At 30.9% G+C, this 15,551-nt stretch overlaps 1 protein-coding gene across 49 annotated transcripts; it reads right to left on the bottom strand.

Annotated features, from left to right (window-relative positions):
* Positions 1-1,826: 1,826 nt before the first annotated feature.
* Positions 1,827-14,569, bottom strand: LOC145322296 (uncharacterized). 49 transcript variants are annotated; one of them, XM_080164238.1, is made up of 14 exons: positions 13,159-14,569; positions 12,679-12,798; positions 12,022-12,183; positions 11,171-11,302; positions 10,670-10,822; positions 8,371-8,519; positions 7,755-7,985; positions 7,393-7,481; positions 6,639-6,704; positions 6,365-6,425; positions 5,806-5,866; positions 3,756-5,278; positions 3,503-3,626; positions 1,827-3,109 (listed from the first exon to the last, which is right to left on the bottom strand). In XM_080164238.1, the coding sequence occupies exons 1-10, from the start codon at positions 13,366-13,368 to the stop codon at positions 6,379-6,381; spliced, it is 1,359 nt and encodes a 452-aa protein (XP_080020364.1). In that variant the 5' UTR covers positions 13,369-14,569; the 3' UTR covers positions 1,827-3,109; positions 3,503-3,626; positions 3,756-5,278; positions 5,806-5,866; positions 6,365-6,378. The 49 variants fall into 49 exon arrangements, with proteins under 49 accessions (XP_080020364.1, XP_080020345.1, XP_080020353.1 ...); XM_080164219.1 differs by lacking the exons at positions 6,365-6,425; positions 6,639-6,704 and having other exon boundaries at positions 1,827-2,130; positions 2,334-2,684; positions 3,499-3,626; XM_080164227.1 differs by lacking the exons at positions 6,365-6,425; positions 6,639-6,704 and having other exon boundaries at positions 1,827-2,115; positions 2,334-2,684; positions 3,499-3,626.
* Positions 14,570-15,551: the final 982 nt, after the last annotated feature.

Raw genomic sequence — 15,551 nt, 5'->3', positions numbered from 1 at the left:
TATATGGCAAATTATACAAATAAAATCATTCAGACGATGAAATTAAGAACATGACATTTTAATTAAAAAATTGAAGCTCGAAATTCTTAGGTCGGTTTTACATTATTATTTAAAAAAAAGCATATTTGCTGGCGCATGAAATTTTGTTCAGGGGAAATAATTGAAGCTTAATTATAAGAATTGCGACTGCAAAAAAGGGTTGCTGTCTATTTTTGAAACAGATTATAATTAATGATCAAAATACTGTGTATTGCACAAAAACTGCGGTTTTGGAGAAAAAAAAACAGTTAAATCAAAATTCTTTATAAAAAATATCATCTAAAATGTAAAGTTAAACGTCTAAATACTATCTTTCCGATAATTAAAAAGTATACAAGATTAGAAGTTAATCCATAATGATAATATAATAAAGAATAACAAAATAATCCAAATAGTCAGGGACAAGACAATGGACGATTAACAATCTTCCCCCTAAGAATATTCTTTGGTAGATGATAAAGTTATTATTTAGATGAATCCAGGGTATTAAATCAGTTATTCTAGCATTGTCCCCCCCCCCCCTCCCTGAAGATAATCCCATGACAAAATATGGGGTCACTGAAAATTCATTTTTTTGCTGGGGAATTTTCCATCTAACCTAATTATCAGTGATGTCGGAATTATGTCGTATAAAGATATGTCCATTATGACCTCTTGAACGGTCCTTATAGGGGAATCTTGAAATCTTTTTTTTTAATCAATGGATCAGGTTTTATCAGTTACTAGATTATCCAAATAAGTAGGAAACATCTGAATCAAATTGAAAAAATGAAGATGTAACTAACAAGAAAAATTGTATTAAGTCAAGAAGACAATATTTTGAAAATTAAAACGTGAGTTACATCTGCTTTTTCACCTTCTTTAATTTGTTGATTTTGTCAAAGTAATCTACGCAATCTGTCTCATCCTTGTTAAAAAAAAGCTAAAAGGATATAAAATAAGGGAGGGGGCGGAAGTGACACTTTTTGAAACCAAAACTAAAAGTCAGGAACTCTAAATCAAGAGTTACAGCTCTTAGGTTTGGTATGGCAGTTCATTGCTTTAGAGGTACATTATGTAACTGTCAAGAAACGGCGGTGGAACCGCTGCTCCCGCCGAATTTTTTTTTTACCTTTTCTCGCCAAATAAGACAATTTTCAATCATTTGAGATAATATTTTTATTCATAAATATTTCCCTTATATTCTTACTTCACTTCCTTATATTTGAATTTGGCGAGAAAATGAAAAAAAATCGGCAGTTTCCGGCGGGAGTGGCGGTTCTGATGCCATTTCTTCACAGTTCCATACCGTACATCTTAAAAGCTTTTAGTTTTAAAAAGTATCACTTTCCCCTCCCCCCTTTCATAATTTATTGCGTCATTATGAATAAATCTTGTAAATCAATATATTGGCTCTTAATAGTTTCAGAACCTTTAACTTCATTATACAACCAACACAAGGCCAATCTTGGAACAAAAAAATGCAGGTCATTATAGCGAGGGAGGGGACATTGGGCTGTTTATTTTTTAATGTTTCTTATTTGATGGATTAACAACTTTGGGGACTTACATTAAGTTGTTATGGTTTATAAATTTACTTATCATTATTAGGGATGTACAAGTATATCTATTTATCGGACGTTGTCTTATCCCTTCAGATTCCTCAAATTTGCTGTACTCTTCGACTGGAACTAAGTTTCTAATGCTTTTAGCCGAAGAAAAAAATCTTATGAAAATCGGCTAAAAAGACCTAAAAACTAAAGCTTCAAATTAATACACAAAACCTTCGCTATAAAAAGAAAGAAAAGTTTGTTCAATATATATATTTATGTTAAAATCATAGAACATATCAAACATATTACATATACATATTTAAGCTTCAAGTTTAGTCATTTTTTTAGGAGAAAGGCACTGAAAACTAACTTTATAGATTTATAATAAAAATATTTCAAAAGTTTTCCTTTCTAAACCTTAACTTTATAAATAAAAAAGGTTTGCATGTAATGATGTTAAAAAACGAATGAATTATAAAAATAATTTTTCAATTACTCACATAACCTTAGATAGGCCTTAATCTTAATAACGGACAGCCAATACCTAAAGTTCGTGACGCTGGCATACAAAGAAATCAAGACATTTAGACTTCCCCTTTTAAAAGAACCAAAAATATCTTTAATTTTTTTCTGAGCTTTATTTTAAATGAACTTTTGATTATAAAGAAAAATTGTCTCCAATATAAGCCTTAATTCTTTTATTAAATACTTAAGTAAGATATAGTTGAAGAAATTCCAAAAGTCTTGATTTCTGTAAAGGACAGCGTATTAGTGCTTTTTATGATAAGTGACGATTATAAAAGAAAAACAATTAGCATTGAGTACATATACAACATAATTAACATTTTGGTCCACAAAAAAAGAACATAAACAATAAAAGGCTAAAGGGTTTTTTTCCGCTGAGAATCTTCAAATCTTGTTAAAATTAAATAAAATAAAGTTAGAGGATTTTAGATTCTTTCAATTTTTTTTTATTTCTAATAAGAATTTTAGCAAAAATACGCCCCATTTGCCTTATCTTATAAAATAAGTTAATGAAGTATGTTGTAAATCGTAACTAGCATTAACAATGGCATTTGTTATAGGGTATTATAAAGAAAATATATATTGGATCTAATATTTAAGTGGATAGATACTTCAATAGATCCAACTAGAATATAAATATAACTTTATAAAACCCATATCATAAATAACCAAAAAGGTCGCTTTTTATAACACAAAAAAAAATAATTTTGTTGTATAGAAACTTGCAGCGACCTTACAATAAAAAAAAATGATAATGATAAATTCCTGGGCCTCACGAGTCACCACTATCACAGCAAAAAAGGGATAAACCAGTATTTTAACCACAGGGAGAGCACAATAGCAGATAATATCTTCCATTGTACTCTCCCTGTAACCCTGGCTCAAATATCAAACAATCCTGCCACAACAAGGCTGTTAGGACACGCATAGGAGCAACCACATATGGAAGATATATTTTATTTGAAAAAATAAGGATAATAGATAGAAAAAAATTTCCCTTTATCCAATTGAACCTAAATATTTTTTTGTCCAGTATGGCTCCGTTGGCTTAAAACTGGCTCAGAGCCATACTGAAGACACATGTATCGAATAACTTTATAGAAATTGTTACAAGAACAAGAAAATATAAAAAAATAAGACCAATAACTATTTTGTATTACGCGGGTTTTTGGGCCCAGCAAAATAGTAATTTATCTTATTATCTTTAATTTTCCTATTAGTTAACAACTGTCTATAATACCATACGATAAATATTTCCCTTTATAATTATGCAACCTAAGATTTTAATACATTTATTCATATTAAAAATTTATAGACAAAAATTAATAAAATTTGAGCAAAAAATATTTGATATATGTAAACGGGCAACTATTATAAAATATGAACAACTTAAAATAAGTACCTACCTACTAAATATAAATCATATTAACTTCATTTCTTATCAGTACTGCTAGGATGGATATAAATAATAAAATGCCTAAAAATATTTATTTATAAAAACTTTGTATCACAATTAGCAACGATTGAACTCTTTTAAATGTTTTTTTTTGTATTTTTTTTAATAAGAAATATATTATAATGCCAAGTATGGTTTATAAACAACTTATTTTCTTTAAAAATATGAAATAAATAAATCTAACTCTTTCAAAAATACTTAACCCAAGATATTTATGACACATACTTAAAGAGAAATATATGGTTTAGTAAAGGCTAATTAAATGAAACCGTCTAGGTAATTATTTTATAACTTTCATTATTATAGATTTTAACATTATACAAAATTTACTAGAAATAATAAACTTGTGCTTAGTAGGGGGAATAACATAAAATATTTTCATAAAATGCTAGGTAAGGACTAGTTGAATGCACTTTTACATACCAACAGCAGTTTCAGAGGTTTTATGTTGCAATAAAACGACATCTCTTGGGCATTCAAGACACAAAATCTGAAGAAACTGCAGTAGGCAGAGACAACAAAAGTTAGCGAAAATGTGATTAGAAAATGCACATTTATATGCCATAACACATCACATATTTAGCAGAAAGCGTTCTTTTAAAAAAAAATTGTAGGCATTTGATAATGTGATGTAGTAGTAAGGGATATTTGGAAGGAAGAACACACGTAGGAAATATAAATTAACAAATTGCCCATAATCTTATAAATATAATTCACAGAATGAGGTACATAACGTCGATCATATTTGTTGCAAAGTTTTCATATTATATTCGTTTTTTTTTTATGAAAATGATACAATTTCTGTTAATCATTTTGATAAGTTGGTAGAAACATGATTAATCGATTGATATGTGAATTGTTATGCCCCGCCTTCATTTCACATTTAGAAATTAAGTTTGGCAACTAATTTACTTATTAAAAATTAATCTCTCAGATTGAAAATATATCAAAAGATGAACGACTTTTTATGGACTCGGTGATAATAAAAATAATTTAGAATTGGACTGCACCAGTTTATTAAAACAGCACAATAGAGGCACACAAATAAATAAGCTTCTTTATCTTTGAACAGGAACAAGTTGTCACTAGATAGAAGGTTCTCAATGTGAATATGGGCTAGAAGAACCCAATCACCCAAGAAATCACTAGCTAGAAATATGTCATCACATATCATAGCATTTAAAAACCAGGTTTCGGTAAATTAAATAATATTAATCAGAATCAAATGTTCTCCTTGCTTCGCAGCTGCTGCATGACTGACCAAACTATCTCTGATAAAACGTGTAGGTAAACTTGACAATAGATATTTTAAATATATTAGGAGACTATATTGCTATTGATGATGGCAACAACATGCGTCTGTTATCATTTACTATTTCAATAATAGACTTAATAATATTAATTAATAATAAAACGGACAGGCAAGAAAAGTTTTTTTTTATAATGTTTGTGTGGAAATATATTTGTGTAGATGGGCTATGAATTCTGGGTATCTTAAACACAATCCAATCATTATTAAATATCACACAAATACACTGTATATATAAATAAAGTTTGTATTCTTGTAGTTAGCACACACATAATACACTAAATAATAACAGTGGATAGATAGATAGGTAGGTAAATAGTGTTTGTGTGTGTGTATGTGGAGTGAGGGTGGTGGTGGCACTAAGAATAATCTGGTTTGATGGTGTAACAAACTCGGACCATCCATTCCAGGTTGAATCTAAACAAAAATATATTTAGTTTACAAAATGGTTCCTTTTGATGTTAAAAGTTGACATACAGAGTTTATTTATTTAGATGCTTTTATCATAGAAGACATTTATACTAAAAAAAATGTTGCTTTATAAAATATCACATTATCAACCCTTTGTCGGCGGTTTCCCTCAAAGAGCCTAGTCGAGCACAGAACATTACGCCCCTCCCTTGTTATTTTTATTTTAATTGAAATTAATAGGATGAAGAGATAAGTTTTCCTGTTTGCTATTGGTTAATTTAGGTTAGAATATATTGGGTATAGTGTAGCCTGGCAGGGTTGGGACCTAATACAGGATGTTAGGCATAAAGAAGAAAAAATACTCCCTTCCTTATTTTTATTCTAATTCATGGGGGGAGGGGGGTCTATGCTTATTTGGCAATCAAGAAAAGCACCACGTTGTCTAATTGCACTGTAAAAGGCAATTTACTAACTATTAGTGTCAAACGCCTGACTTGGCAACAGGAAAAAAAAGAGAAAAACTATGTCTTAACCTTGCTGGCCTGTCTCCCTCTTCATCAACCTCCTCAAGGATGTCAACCTCGCAGAAATCCTCTAAAAATAAAATCTTGGTTAATCGCCATTAAAACCAACATCAACCTTACTTAGTAGCACAAATACCAGTCCAAACCATCACCAATAGAAGCCTGTACTTTAATATCTCACAACGTTTCCATTAGTTATCTTAAGTATTTCTTGGATTTACAATGATTTAAGTTGGAAAGAAAATAACTATGAACTTAATATCATTTCAATTATGACAGCTGTCCCAGAATTCTAAAATTTGTTCAATAAAAATAAAAATAACAATAAAGAAGCATGCAAAGAAAGAGGAGTCCTAATTATATAGGACTCCGAAATATTTAAGTCTTATCTTTTAACCCTTTACAATAATCTATTTCTAAGAAATGAACTAAAATTAATCCTTTTTAGTTTTTACGGTTTACGTGTAACATTTTAAATTAAAATAATAAATCAACTAAATCAAGCTGCACCAAATAAGAAAAAATAGTAGTTTAATAAAATGAAAAGAAATAAAAGAAAAGATCATACATGAAGTTGCAATATTATTGAGGAGTTATTTTATAGATCACTTTCAGCAGAGACAAGTCCTAAGAGGTCAATACTTAAAAAACAATCTTTTTTGTTATTGTTTTTGCACCCTGAAGGAAGTATGAATAATCCTTGATTGGAAACCTTCTTTTAAGTATCACCTACCTAGTTAATCAACTCGAAATATTTTACTTTTTGACAATAAAGTTTTATGAAAATCCCAATTCCTAAAATGCTGACAATGTGATGATGTATATTTTAAGTATTGATCCCTGCTGATTTAGCCTCTCCTTGGCATACCATGTGTAGTCAGCCTCTTCCAATATACTCACTTCACAGTCTGTACACATTACGAAATAAATGCCTGTGAATTCTTTGACGCGCTAATGGATAACCTAATCACCCCCTCCCCCCTATTCCTTTACTATTATTACATTGCACTTATGAAATGATAAGTTTTTACCCACAAGGATCTCCGCCATTAAAAGTTACAGTTTTGCGTCTTTTTTTGTAGTACATTGTGAAAGGGTGAAGAAATAGACGGCTTAATTGTCGTCGCTGACACCGAAAAACGACATCTCCCAAGTATGATAAAAAATAAATACGGTTCCGTCGCCGTTTCACATTGTACTTCAAAAGTTCGTGCTACTCTTTTTTTAAATGGCTGAGTAACTCTTTATTCCCTTCAATTTGTACAATAAATAAAAATATTGAGAAATAGAATAGAGGAAGACAAAAAAATAAGAAGATTAAAAAAAGTAGGTACAACATTAAATAACTTACAACAAACACATTTTATATATCATTATTAACGCTATACTATGCAAAGTTACCTTTGCTTAATATTCTTAAGTTAAAAGTCTAAGGTTTTATTTTGAAATACCTTTAGTGAATATCAATACTTCTCTTAAAAATATATGAATAAGTAGGAGGTGAATCGTGAAAAATTTGCCCTTACTGTGTCTCTAGCACTTAGTCAAAATAATTTCACGTTGTACCTTCCTCTAACAAGACAAAGAAAATCTTACTGAATAGGTTGAAGACTTGATCTCTAGGTAGATGTCTGGGAGGTCCCTGGAATATTGTGTCATCATACTCGTAACCGTTCAGCACGTACCTAGATAGTCAACATTCAACTTTTGCTCTAAATTCAAGTGCGATTTTCACGACCTTTTAATACTAAAGTGAGAAGGTATCAATTTATCTTCGTAACTTGTATGCATATAAAAACTTCTTTATCAAAACCTTCTTTAATTATCAGTGAATCTTCCGTGTAAAAGTTAAGACTCTAACTTTGCGGCTTTATACCTAATACCTTTCTTCCTTTTAAATAATCTCGTTTCTATACACGAGATTCGAAACCACTTTCTCAACAAAAACAAAGTTTTACCTGAAATCCTTGGCCAGAATTGACTTCATAATGTTGACATAGTTAGTTCTCTCAGGGATGTTGATGGCCTCGAGTGCTCCTCTGTCGTACACGGCATCAACAGTACCAACTAGTGCGGGGGTCAGGTTGAAGAAATCACAGGCAAATATTGTCATCCTGCCGTCTTTACTGCTGTACTTCCACCCACTCACGCCCTCGATGGCTGTCTTAGTGTAGTCCAACTTGCTCTCCCTGTAAAAAGAAAAAAAATTTCTATGGCACTACTACAATACCGAAGACATTGAAAAAAGATGAAACAACCGTCCAATCTTATTCTTTGAAGTAGAAAGTGAGTATGTCTAGAACAATCTCTGAAACTGCTAGAATTGTCAGGGAAATATAGACTAATAAGTCAAATAACATATGAGATTATTGGTCGCGTAAGCGCCGCGCTCCCAAATAAAAATAACACATAACGAAACTACTAACAGTAATTTCTAATTTTTTTTTAATGGGGGGAGGGATAAAAATGCATTTAAAAAACCGAGAAAAGTAGCTAAATATTATCCCCTAGTCTTCACTTAAAGCCCATTAAAAAGTGGGTAGGTAGGTAATGGGTATGTATATTTTTTATTACCTGAAAAATTGATCGACAATAAATGGAACACCCTCATTGCCAACAACAGTGTGTCCCTGGTTGTACAGCCACATCAGGTCTCCAGCTTTACCACACATGGGCAGGAATATCCGGATCTTGTCCTTGCCATTCTTCAGCTCTTCAATGTACTACAAAATAAATATTTAGAAACATCTCAAAAAGGATGGCAAAATCAATAAGTAGCTAAGCAAAAAAATTCATGTACATCCCCGATTTTCTAAGCACAATTACCCATTCTTGTAGAGTAAAATTGTCCGTTTCGTCACAACTACTAACCAATAAAGATTAAATAAAGTACCATGAAAGTACTGGCCAATTTGAGATCATGCTTTCTAAACTTTGTGTACTATCATTAATATTTACTGTCTTCTCCCTCTGTGATAAATACCTAAACACTTCGGTCAATATAATTTAAATAATGGATGCTCCCCAAGAGGCGAACTTTAAAATGGGGAGGGATGTCACAACACTAACGCATAATTTTTACTAAGGTTAGCAATCCGCCCAATTTTAGGGTCGGATTCGGATTCTTACAAAAATCCGCCCAAAAAATAGCTGATTTATCCATGGATTGCGGATTCTAGTTTTATTTTACGGATTGTGGATTGCGGATTCTAGCAATATTTTTAAAGGTCTTTTAAATTTTAATAAATAAAAAAATTCTAGCCCCAAAAGCGGCCATTTTCTAACCCTTACTTAACCTAACCTAAAATAAGCATGAAAAGCTACTGTAAAATAAATACAAAAAAAACTTTAAATGCAACCCACCATTTTACCTTAAGTTAATATTCAATAAAATAGGGTAAGGGGGGGGAAATTTCGGTTTTTTTTCGGTTTTTTTGAAAAAAAATGGGGTAAATATTAATATTTTCAAATGAAACCAAGACCAGTAGAAAGCTTACGGAAAGGACTATCAGGTTCTAAAAGGACATTATCCTAGGACTTTTAGAAGTTGGCCGAAATTGACCGCAAAAAAGTTACCGATATTTCCCCACCACCGGGGGAAATATCGGTAATTTTTTTCAACCTAAAAAAAATCGATGAAAAACGGCCAAACGGCCAGTCGAACATAAATAATCATAATTAGTATAGGTTATAGGGATTATCCACAAAAAGTTTCATAATGATCGGACTATTCCTTCTATGTTAAAAATGAATTTTTTTGAAAGACGCGAATTTTCGATTTTTTTTTTCGAAATTTTTTTTTTTTAAAACTTAAAATTAATATAAGAAAAAAACGTATTTTATTACTTTTTAGGCCTGATCCTAAAAAAGCTCACATTGAACTATAGATTTAGACCAAAAAACATGAAAATTGATTAAAAATTGACCTCAATAATCGAATTTGAAGCAAAAGTGTCATCTTTGCAAAAAATCTTGACTACATTTTAACCTTAAAAAAATCGATGAAAAAAGGCCAAACGACCAAACAAGCGTAATAAATCATAATTAGTATAGGTTATTGGGATTAACCACAAAAAAATTCATAAAGATCGGACTGTTCCTCCTATGTCAAAAATATTTTTTTTTCAAAGGACCAGAAATTTTGATTTTTTCCTCGCAAAAATTTGCTTCAAAAAATAAAATTGATTTTTTGTTTTGTTTTTTATCTGTTCTATTCATTTTTAGGCCTAATTCTTAAAAAGTCCATATGGAATAATAGATTTGATAAAAGAAAACATGAAAACATGACCTTAAAAGTTGAATTTTAATTTCTTTTGAAATTACCGATTTTTCCCCCGGCGCCAACTTTAGTCATTTTTGAAAAAAATATTAACCCGATTTTAAAGCTCTCAACGGATTTGGAAAAAGCGGGCAATTTCTAGTTCAAAAAGTTTTTCAGATCAGCTCTAGGTCTTACCAATTTTTGTGTAGGTCGATCTTTACACACCTACTAAAAAATTTTTGGAAAAAAAAAAATTTTCGTCCGACTTTGAGACCCAATAAGTACCCTTAATATTCATCTCACAAAAAATTCATTAAATACTTTTTTGTAGGCAATTTAATAAGGAACAAATTTGCTTTTATGTTTTTTTCTGTCATTTGAAAGGAACATGGAGAAAAAGGTCATTTAATGAAGGTAGGTCGAAATTACCGAGAATAGCCCCTTACCGAAACTTCCCCCCCCTTACCCTACTTTGTTTGTTTTTCTGCCACATTTTCATGAAAACCTTTGTAAAGTGCTACAAAAATCATAAAAATAAAGTCCAAAATAAGTCCAAAAATTGGCCTGATATCGGATTGCCAACCCTACTTTACACAAAGGTAATGTTTTTACCTTTACAAGGAATTTCTGAGGTTCATCATTGTGCCATTGACTCTGTCCTGTAGCCCACCTTGCCTGCCAGTACTGGATACGGTCCTCTGTTCCTGAGATCATACTGAACACACTTTCTTTCCATGTTGATTTCAAGGGCGGAGATGCGGGTACCTAAACATAATAAATGGTAAAATGATATTTCTCAAAATTCAAAATTCCAATATCCTTAGTAATAGCTCAGTATAATATTTCTATGATACCTAGCCAAAAATATTTTAAATATACATTTTGTTTTAATTTCCCTAACTTTTCCAACAGTAATATCAAAATATATCCAAGAAATTCAAAATAAAATAAATATCAGAAGAGAAGCATCTAGTAACATTTCACCAGTACACAAAATGGAAAAAAAAGATTTCTTCATGAAAATGTCTTTTAAAAGTCTACAGGATTATTTATTTAATAGTTATTGAAATATTGTTGTGTGTTTTAAAGATTTGATTCTGAATATTTGTTTACCTGTTCAACGAACTTAATATTGGAGAAGGCTCCAAACAACTCCTTAACAGCGTTGTAGGAGATGGAGTGGGGCCGACCCCGGTGGGCAAAAGGTTCATATTCGATTGTCACCAACAGGTACCGAAAGTCATCCTTTAAAAATTAATACTTGTTAGAATTTACAAGTTTTTTTTATATTTTTTTCAAGAAGTATTTCCTTTATTAACGTAATAGATATAAAGGGAGGAACAGAAGTGACACTTTTTGAAGAAAAAAATTTCGGCGGGAAACGCTGCCGTTTCTTCACAGTTCCATATTGTACCTCTTTAAAGTAACTGCCATGTCGAATCTCAGAGTATAACTCTTCATTTAGTTGAGTTCCTTTGACTTTAATTTTTGATTTCAAAAAGTGTCACTTCCGACCCCTCCCGTATTATCATTCGGTTTTCATTTAGACGTAGTGTAATTGAAATAAATTAAGGGGGTTAATGAAACAATCTCATTAATGGCACTAAACGCCAAAGAAAATTAAACCTATATTGACAGTAAAAAGTAATGGCAAAGCTGCCTTGCAAGGATTGGTTTTGTTAGTTCTTGATAAAATCGATGCGTTTTATTATTATTTTTGTTTTATTTTATGTAACTTCCTTATTTAACGCTATGCAGCAGCAGTTTAGCAGCTGATTAGTATCAACACTTTTGAATTTTTTTTTGCTATTACAGGGAGTATAATGGTTCTTGTTTAACAACTTATTTAACTTTGCTTTGAGCTAATACAATAGGAACGTTGCAACAACATCAACATTAATATTTGTTTATTGAACAACATCTATACTAGGAAATAAAGATTAAACTAGTTTGGCAATGGGTACCTTTAACAGTGATCTAACCACTCTGACGTACTGTTTCCTGTCTCTGGGGTTTATATGATTCAAAGACTGTACGTCCAAGACTGAATCAAACTTGAGGTTGACTAGCTCAGCGGTCAACAGAAGGAAATCACATTGATATACTCGTAACCGTCCGTCCTCAGACTGAAATTAATAAAACAAATGATACACTTAAGTAGTTATATGCAAAGACGCAAGAGAATTGGGTTATAAGTAAATATGTATAAATGAAATGGTAAAATTACACGTTTTATAACATAAAATCTTAAAACATTTGGCCATTTTGGTTTTAATATCTAAAAAGCATATTAACTCCTTAAATGCCTTATACCTTTCCACTTTAAAATAATAATGATAAAAAATAAAAAAAAAGGATTATTATTTGCGTGTTCTTTAAAAATAATAAGATCCCCTTAAATTGCAGTTAATTAAACAATTAAAAAAAAATTGTTACTTACAATTTCTTATGATCAGAAATAGTTATTTTATTTTTAAAGCCCACCTCCCTTCTATAACTATTCATATCCCTATCACTTTACCCCTAAAGAATTCTTAATCTTCAAATCAGAACGGTAAATTTGCGAATAAAGCAATCTTAATCATTAATATTTCTACATAGACCTTGCATATAAAACTTACCTGATACAAACTACCTCCTAGGGTTTCTATTGTTGATTTTGTGTACTGAATATTATTTTCTGTGAAGAACTGTACACAAACAGAATCTACCCATTCACAGCCAACGACAGTGTGACCCTGTCAATTCAAAATGTTCGAAATAACGCATTTGAAATCAAAACTAAATATAACATTCCGTGACTGACATTCATTAAATCCTAATAAAGTTGTTTTAAGTGACCTAAGACTGTTGCATAAAACAATTTTTTACTCATCAAATACAAAATATTCAATAGTTACAATTTTTTTTTATATTAAGAACATCCTAATCAATCTTTAAAATCGACGTCCTTGACATAGTAATATGTCTAAAGTTTAATAACTTTTGAAATTAGTAGGTACCTTGTGAAAATCACGTTAAACTTTTTCGAAAATAAATCCCTTCAAGCCAAAAGTAAAAAAATATTTTTTCTCTGAAGATATTATTGTTGAACATTCCTGATTGTACAAGTAAACCATATCCTTGCTCCTACCACAGAGAGGAACAAGAATAGCCTTGGCACCCTGACTGATCTCACCATTCTTTGCCCCAGGGCCAACCAGGGCCTCCATGTGACTCAACAGTTTCTCATTGGTGGCATCTCTGAACCAGTCTTTATCACCGGATTCTGAATACTGCTGCTCCCAAACTGTCACCTTGTCCGTACTCATTTTGGCAGCTTAGTTATACACTTTTAAAAAGCTCTGGTTTAAGAAAGTGTCTTTGTTTGGAAGTTAATCACACAGCAACACTTTATAAAGTCTTTTGAACAATCACACTTGTATACAGAGGTGAGATAGATGAACAAAGATTGTGTGTTGATTGTAAGGAGAGAAGGTGGGAGAAAAGAGATTGAGAGGAAGGAACACGTACGTATCACAACTTGACTTTCAACTATCTGAAATACAAAGATGTTAATTGAATATTTATAAATAAATAATCAGGGATCTTAAGGAATAAGACAATAATCGAAACAGGATTGTACAAATATACACACACCCTCTTTTACGATGCAATATTACCCATAATGAGGATTAAACTTATTGGTGAAAAAGTTTGGAAAGCAAAGGTTTATTATTAAAATCAAATAAAGATTTAAATTGAAAAACAACAATTGAGAATCAAGAAAAACTTAAGTTAAACCTTAGAAATTTAACTTGCCGTTTTTTTTAATATTAATGACTTCTATTTCCGTTTCTGTAGTTTTTAGAAACATTAAGTAGTTTCACTGACATTAAAAAATGAATTATTATTTTGATCAATAAGAACACAGGGGCATTTTAAAAGTACCTTTAATTAATAACATGCCAAAAATAAACTAAACATTTAAAAAGGTACAACTCTCTCCCCTTTGCCTTACATTTTAGGTATTTTAAGTTAAATGAAACATGTTATACATTGATTTCAAACAACTAAACCAATATAAAGAAAATAAATAAACTTTGGATTTGAACGCAGATTGTAGTTAAACCCTTCTCTATAATCAGCTGATCGACATAAAGGAATTTTAAAATCTATGCAAATTCATCTTTATACCAAGTTTGTACAATGTAAATACATTTCTCTTAGAGAATTAAAACAAGTCTCAACATGATTATAAAGCTGTCGATACATATCTTATGACAAAAATTGAAAATTTAACATTTTATTTGAAAGTTTATGACTGCAGACATAAAAATACATTTTCACTTTTTTAGTGTCACCATGCTTTACACTATTATTTAAAGCCTTCAAAAAGGGTCAAATGCACTTTTAGGATATATATTTCGGAAAGTCTGTCACTAAAATTTTTGAGTGTGTGTTAAAAAAAAGTGTTGTGGTGGAAGCAATTTAGGTGAGCTGTGGTGAGAAGGAAGGTGAGTGGATGGAGCGCACAGCAGAGAGAGAGCTAGGGCACATTGAACCATCCCGAAAACATACCCTGGGCCCGGGATTTTCTCTTTCTCACATCACAAATTTTCTCTTAATCTGTATAATATTTTAAATTTTTAATGGTTTTAAATATTTGATTGTTTTCAAAACATTAAAACAAATTATCAAAACGTTATTTCTACAACATCTAAACTATAATTCAAATACATGTTGAATTTTTACAGTGAAAATCCAGCGCTCAAATATCAAAGACGACAAACCCGTGAGAATTTGATGCCGCAACAAAGACACAATATAATAAGGATAATAACTGGTTCATTTCAATGAGCTGTAAAAATTATGTACATAAAGGAATATATTTTACATTAAATTGTTGTTGTTTTAAAGCAAATTTTTAAAAATGTTTTCTTCTTTTATGATTTTACCGAAATATATAATACTGTAATTACACTCAAATTTATGGTAAGATAAATGGTACCTAAATAAAAATTAAAAGACATATCTTAGATTATAACATATCAATGATTTTTTTAGTAGCGAAGCTACTCAATAATTATCTTTGTCTGTCTGTCCGCCCGCCAGTCATTTAGTTCGTAACGTTGTGTTACTCGACTTAAGATTTTTTTGATAATATATTCCTTATCCAGCATACTACGTTGTACTATTGGTCTGACAGCCATGCTATAAAAGACATAAATATTCATTATTTGAAAGTTTCGTTATTTTCTATTGATTGATAATCAGATATTTTTCTCTCTTTTTTTTATGACAACTGAACTTCTGCTTCATTACTCACTTTCCGTTTGTCCACCTAAGATATTTTAGTGCTTCGCTTCTTATGGATGTTGTCATCCTTATGGCAGCTGGACCTAATTTATTGATTTGAAATGTTAGATTTAATAGACATAAAAGTCTAGATGGCCTCTCCGTTAATGAGACCAAAATTTGCACACTATTAGACTTTATAATTTGATATAAAGAT

Source organism: Acartia tonsa, chromosome 6 (assembly GCF_053477335.1).
Source record: "Acartia tonsa isolate MP-2025a chromosome 6, ASM5347733v1, whole genome shotgun sequence".
NCBI classification, from domain to species: domain Eukaryota; kingdom Metazoa; phylum Arthropoda; class Copepoda; order Calanoida; family Acartiidae; genus Acartia; species Acartia tonsa.
This window is presented reverse-complemented; position numbering and strand designations above follow the sequence as displayed.

Excerpts from the sequence above, each read along its gene's own strand:
- LOC145322296 (XM_080164195.1), bottom strand. The coding sequence starts at position 13,368 with ATGAGTACGGACAAGGTGACAGTTTGGGAGCAGCAGTATTCAGAATCC. Across the intron at positions 10,823-11,170 it reads ATATTAAGTTCGTTGAACAG|GTACCCGCATCTCCGCCCTT; the intron begins GTAAACAAATAT and ends TATTATGTTTAG. Across the intron at positions 5,867-7,392 it reads TCAAGTCTTCAACCTATTCA|AGGATTTCTGCGAGGTTGAC; the intron begins GTAAGATTTTCT and ends TTTTATTTTTAG.